General features: G+C 44.1%; 1 protein-coding gene across 1 annotated transcript in view; it reads left to right on the plus strand.

Annotated features, from left to right (window-relative positions):
* The first annotated feature begins 1238 nt into the window (after positions 1-1238).
* The window catches only part of LOC133636377 (WAS/WASL-interacting protein family member 3-like), an 18986-nt gene continuing 13335 nt past the window's right edge, over positions 1239-6889 (plus strand). The window contains exons 1-6 of the mRNA XM_062030371.1: positions 1239-1257; positions 1381-1541; positions 1612-1659; positions 1854-1901; positions 4536-4691; positions 4744-4867. Coding sequence (XP_061886355.1) covers positions 1239-1257; positions 1381-1541; positions 1612-1659; positions 1854-1901; positions 4536-4691; positions 4744-4867 — 556 coding nt within the window. The remainder of the gene's footprint in view (positions 1258-1380; positions 1542-1611; positions 1660-1853; positions 1902-4535; positions 4692-4743; positions 4868-6889) is intronic.

Below are 6889 nucleotides of genomic sequence, written 5' to 3' on the forward strand. Positions count from 1 at the left end.
GAGTGTCCGCCGTGTTTGTTTAGTACAAAAGTATCATTTCCTGTCGAGTGTCCGCCATGTTTGTTTAGTACAAAAGCATCATTTCCTGTCGACTGTCCGCCATGTTTGTTTAGTACAAAAGTATCATTTCCTGTCAAGTGTGTCCTCCATGTTTGTTTAGTACAAAAGTATAATTTCCTGTCAAGTTTGTCCTCTATGTTTGTTTAGTACAAAAGTATCATTTCCTGTTGAGTGTCCTCCATGTTTGTTTAGTACTAAAGTATCATTTCCCTTTCGAGTTTGTCCTCTATGTTTGTTTAGTACAAAAGTATAATTTCCTGTCGAGTTTGTCCTCCATGTTTGTTTAGTACAAAAGTATAATTTCCTGTCGAGTTTGTCCGCCATGTTTGTTTAGTACAAAAGTATAATTTCCTATCGTGTGTCCTCCATGTTTGTTTAGTACAAAAGTATAATTTCCTGTCGAGTTTGTCCTCCATGTTTGCTTAGTACAAAAGTATAATTTCCTGTCGAGTGTCCGCCATGTTTGTTTAGTACAAAAGTATCATTTCCTGTCGAGTGTCCGCCATGTTTGTTTAGTACAAAAGCATCATTTCCTGTCGAGTGTCCTCCATGTTTGTTTAGTACAAAAGTATCCTTTCCTGTCAAGTTTGTCCTCCATGTTTGTTTAGTACAAAAGTATAATTTCCTGTCGAGTTTGTCCGCCATGTTTGCTTAGTACAAAAGTATAATTTCCTGTCGAGTGTCCGCCATGTTTGTTTAGTACAAAAGTATCATTTCCTGTTGAGTGTCTTCCATGTTTGTTTAGTACAAAAGTATCATTTCCTGTCGAGTGTCCTCCATGTTTGTTTAGTACAAAAGTATAATTTCCTGTCGAGTGTCCGCCATGTTTGTTTAGTACAAAAGTATAATTTCCTGTCAAGTGTGTCCTTCATGTTAGTTTAGTGCAAAAGTATCATTTCCTGTCAAGTGTGTCCTCCATGTTAGTTTAGTACAAAAGTATAATTTCCTGTCAAGTGTGTCCTTCATGTTAGTTTAGTGCAAAAGTATCATTTCCTGTCAAGTGTGTCCTCCATGTTTGTTTAGTACAAAAGTATAATTTCCTGTGGAGTGTCCTCCATGTTTGTTTAGTACAAAATTATAATTGCCTGTGGAGTGTCCTCCATGTTTGTTTAGTACAAAATTATAATTGCCTGTGGAGTGTCCACCATGTTTTTTTTTTTTTTGTAAAAGTGTCGAGAATGTCGCTGAAGGACGGGAGTCTATTACCTCGCACACAACACTCGCCATTGTTCCTCGCCATGAGGCATTGAGAGAAGACGGGGCGCAAAGGGGATGGGAGGGGAGCATGGAGGGCTTTCTGTTTCCTGTTTTGCGCCGCAGCAAAGCACTTCCTGTCCAGGGAACGAGGCGAGAGGTCGACTAAAGACTTTGTGCTGCACGTTCGCACCTTAACCGTGTTTGTCATGGCAGCACTGCCGGAGGACCCCGACATGGCCGCCCCCCCGCCACCACCCCCTCCTCCCAGTGCTCCACCTGTACAGGTAAGAAAGTGTGCTTTACACCTGCAGCTTGTGTGCATTATTGATGAATGAGTGTTGTGTTGCCACGCAGGTGAGCACACCATGTGCAGCAAAGAAGGGATTCATTTGGCAATCTCGCGTAAGAGGAAAGGGGGGGGGGGGGGGGGTGTTGTAATTTGGCAATGCAGTCTGCTGAAAATGATGGAAAGCGCCACTGACGCTGAGGTCAAAGTTGAAATTGCCACCCAACACATTTTAAGATATTCAACACTACTGCCACCTGGCGGCTAAAGTGGGCAGCGTACCCCTAATTCGTCACGTGTCGTGTGTCAGGTAAACTACGACGACTGGGTCCATATGAATCCCCCTCAAGCTGGACTGGTCAGATTGTCTCAGAAGACGTTTCGTTTCATCAGTTCACGCTCCTAGACAGTACAACCCTCGTCTGAGAGGATGGTGCTGGAGTCGAGGGCGAAACCATCTTTGTGGGGACATGTTCTCACCTCCAGCTCATTTTTAGTTAGTTTTAGGGCCACGTCAGTGAATCTATATGAATATAAAGGTATAATAGCCTCAACACACAGTTTAAAAGTATATTTTTTATGGATAAGTCAAGATGAAAATCTGATTTTTCAGTCTTTATTTTTTTAACCCCCCCAAAAAATTCTTGGATGGTCAAATAATATTCAAGTGTCTAACAAATGCAAGTACAAAACCCAAAACCAGTGAAGTTGGCACATTGTGTAATTCGTAAATAAAAACAGAATACAATGCAAATCCTTTTCAACTTATATTCAATTGAATAGACTGCAAATACAAGATACAAACCCCGTTTCCATATGAGTTGGGAAATTGTGTTAGATGTAAATATAAACGGAATACAATTATTTGCAAATCCTTTTCAACCCATATTCAATTGAATGCACTACAAAGACAACATATTTGATGTTGAATCTCATAAACTTAATTTTTTTTTTGCAAATAATAATTAACTTAGAATTTCATGGCTGCAACACGTGCCAAAGTAGTTGGAAAAGGCATGTTCACCACTGTGTTACATGGCCTTTCCTTTTAACAACACTCAGTAAACGTTTGGGAACTGAGGAGACACATTTTTGAAGCTTCTCAGGTGGAATTCTTTCCCATTCTTGCTTGATGTACAGCTTAAGTTGTTCAACAGTCCGGGGGTCTCCGTTGTGGTATTTTAGGCTTCATAATGTGCCACACATTTTCAATGGGAGACAGGTCTGGACTACAGGCAGGCCAGTCTAGTACCCGCACTCTTTTACTATGAAGCCACGTTGATGTAATACGTGGCTTGGCATTGTCTTGCTGAAATAAGCAGGGGCGTCCATGGTAACGTTACTTGGATGGCAACATATGTTGCTCCAAAACCTGTATGTACCTTTCAGCATTAATGGTGCCTTCACAGATGTGTAAGTTAGCCATGCCTTGGGCACTAATACACCCCCATACCATCACAGATGCTGGCTTTTCAACTTTGCGCCTAGAACAATCCGGATGGTTCTTTTCCTCTTTGGTCCAGAGGACACGACGTCCACAGTTTCCAAAAACAATGTGAAATGTGGACTCGTCAGACCACAGAACACTTTTACACTTTGCATCAGTCCATCTTAGATGAGCTCGGACCCAACGAAGCCGGCGGCGTTTCTGGGTGTTGTTGATAAATGGCTTTCGCTTTGCATAGTAGAGTTTTAACTTGCACTTACAGATGTAGCAACGAACTGTAGTTACTGACAGTGGTTTTCTGAAGTGTTCCTGAGCCCATGTGGTGATACCCTTTACACACTGATGTCGCTTTTTGATGCAGTACTGCCTGAGGGATCCAAGGTCCGTAATATCATTGCTTACGTGCAGTGATTTCTCCAGATTCTCTGAACCTTTTGATGATATTACGAACCGTAGATGGTGAAATCCCTCAATTTCTTGCAATAGCTATTTGAGAAATGTTGTTCTTAAACAATTTGCTCACACATTTCTTCACAAAGTGGCATTTCATGGAAGCTGCTTTTATACCCAATCATGGCACCCACCTTTTCCCAATTAGCCTGTTCACCTGTGAGATGTTCCAAATAAGTGTTTGATGAGCATTCCTCAACTTTCTCAGTCTTTTTTGCCATTTGTGCTAGCTTTTTTAAAACATGTTGCAGGCATCAATTTCTAAATGCGCTAATATTTGCAAAAAATAACGTTTTCCAATTTGAACGTTAAGTATTTTGTCTTTGCAGTCTATTCAATTGAATATAAGTTGAAAAGTATTTGCAAATCATTGTATTCCATTAAATGATGTGGTGGACTGTGTAAACTGTGGCGGAACACCTAAAGTGATGTGGCAGGCCACAATAAATGATGTGGTGGACCGCGTAAACTATGGCGGAACACCTAAAGTGATGTGGCGGGCCACATTAGAATGCGGTGTGCCACATTAAATTATGGCACAGGCCAAAAGGCCAAAGGAAGAGTCAGTCCACCACAAATTGGTGTAGCGGGCCAATGTAAAAAGATGTGGCAGTCGAGAGTTGGGCCTTGAGTTTGACACCTGACGCCTGAGAGGGTAAATATGTTGGATCCAGCACCATCCTCTCAGACCTCAGCTCTCTGATGTAAGTTTGAGAACATAAACTGATAAAGCCTTCTATGTATGGCTGGGCGTGTCGATCCAAATATCCACTTTTTGACTTTTTAATCTCACAATTATTTGAGCACGATGTTTCAAGTCAAAAGTACCGTCAATGGCGTAGAAAAACATTCAAATACAGTAGGTCTAAGTATTCATTAAAAACAAGGCAGATGTTTTATTCCACGAGTATATTTTGGCCTCTGTAACATTAAACACAGTTTGAACAGTGACATTGTGTTTGGATACAGGAAAGTAAAACACTGTACTTTCACAGTTTGAGAACCGCTCGTATAGACGATACTAGCCTTGTATTTACGCCAAAATCCGAATAGAGCCAAAGCACCCTTGTGGGGGCGTAAACACGTTGGATCCAGCACCATCCTCTCAGACACGGACGCCCACCCAATCAATTCCAAGCCCTGAGGATACGAAGACCTGAAGGAATGGAAATATTCCCAGGAAATGAGTCAATAAGTGTGTTCTGCAATGAGGGAAGTGAGGACGGCTCCTCTGTGTTCTTCTCGCCACATGTGAGTGCCGTGATGTGCCCACTCAGTGACAGCTCTGCCGCATGTGCCACAGGCTACAGCGGCGGCTCCCAAGTGCCACAATGGCGGCAGGAACGCTCTGCTGGCTGACATCCAGAAGGGAGCCCGGCTGAGAAAAGTCACGCAGGTCAATGACCGAAGTTCTCCGGCCGTGGAAAGTAAGAGAGACTCTTCCCACCTTTTGACCGTGACCTGTCCACTCATTGTCCACTCATTGTCCACTCATTGTCCACTCATTGTCCACTCATTGTCCACTCATTGTCCACTCATTGTCCACTCATTGCCAGTCACTGTCCACTCATTGCCAGTCATTGTCCACTCATTGTCCACTCATTGTCCACTCATTGTCCACTCATTGTCCACTCATTGCCAGTCACTGTCCACTCATTGCCAGTCATTGTCCACTCATTGTCCAATCATTGTCCACTCATTGCCCACTCATTGTCCACTCATTGCCAGTCATTGTCCACTCATTGTCCACTCATTGCCAGTCACTGTCCACTCATTGTCCACTCATTGCCAGTCACTGTCCACTCATTGCCACTCATTGTCCACTCATTGTCCACTCATTGTCCACTCATTGCCCACTCATTGTCCACTCATTGCCAGTCATTGTCCACTCATTGTCCACTCATTGCCAGTCACTGTCCACTCATTGCCACTCATTGTCCACTCATTGTCCACTCATTGTCCACTCATTGTCCACTCATTGCCCACTCATTGTCCACTCATTGCCAGTCATTGTCCACTCATTGTCCACTCATTGCCAGTCACTGTCCACTCATTGCCAGTCATTGTCCACGCATTGTCCACTCATTGTCCACTCATTGCCCACTCATTGTCCACTCATTGCCAGTCATTGTCCACTCATTGTCCACTCATTGCCAGTCACTGTCCACTCATTGCCACTCATTGTCCACTCATTGTCCACTCATTGTCCACTCATTGCCCACTCATTGTCCACTCATTGCCAGTCATTGTCCACTCATTGTCCACTCATTGCCAGTCACTGTCCACTCATTGCCACTCATTGTCCACTCATTGTCCACTCATTGTCCACTCATTGCCAGTCATTGTCCACTCATTGTCCAATCATTGTCCACTCATTGCCCACTCACTGTCCACTCATTGCCAGTCATTGTCCACTCATTGTCCACTCATTGCCAGTCACTGTCCACTCATTGCCACTCATTGTCCACTCATTGTCCACTCATTGTCCACTCATTGCCCACTCATTGTCCACTCATTGCCAGTCATTGTCCACTCATTGTCCACTCATTGCCAGTCACTGTCCACTCATTGCCAGTCATTGTCCACTCATTGTCCACTCATTGTCCACTCATTGTCCACTCATTGCCAGTCATTGTCCACTCATTGTCCACTCATTGCCAGTCACTGTCCACTCATTGCCACTCATTGTCCACTCATTGTCCACTCATTGTCCACTCATTGCCCACTCATTGTCCACTCATTGCCAGTCATTGTCCACTCATTGTCCACTCATTGCCAGTCACTGTCCACTCATTGCCACTCATTGTCCACTCATTGTCCACTCATTGTCCACTCATTGTCCACTCATTGCCCACTCATTGTCCACTCATTGCCAGTCATTGTCCACTCATTGTCCACTCATTGCCAGTCACTGTCCACTCATTGCCACTCATTGCCAGTCATTGTCCACTCATTGTCCACTCATTGTCCACTCATTGCCCACTCATTGTCCACTCATTGCCAGTCATTGTCCACTCATTGTCCACTCATTGCCAGTCACTGTCCACTCATTGCCACTCATTGTCCACTCATTGTCCACTCATTGTCCACTCATTGCCCACTCATTGTCCACTCATTGCCAGTCATTGTCCACTCATTGCCAGTCACTGTCCACTCATTGCCACTCATTATCCACTCATTGTCCACTCATTGTCCACTCATTGCCAGTCATTGTCCACTCATTGTCCACTCATTGTCCACTCATTGCCAGTCACTGTCCACTCATTGCCCACTCATCGTCCACTCATTGCCAGTCATTGTCCACTCATTGCCAGTCACTGTCCACTCATTGCCAGTCATTGTCCACTCATTGTCCACTCATTGTCCACTCATTGCCAGTCACTGTCCACTCATTGCCAGTCATTGTCCACTCATTGCCAGTCACTGTCCACTCATTGCCAGTCATCGTC

Source organism: Entelurus aequoreus, linkage group LG20 (assembly GCF_033978785.1).
Source record: "Entelurus aequoreus isolate RoL-2023_Sb linkage group LG20, RoL_Eaeq_v1.1, whole genome shotgun sequence".
In the NCBI taxonomy this organism is placed as follows: Eukaryota; Metazoa; Chordata; class Actinopteri; order Syngnathiformes; family Syngnathidae; genus Entelurus; species Entelurus aequoreus.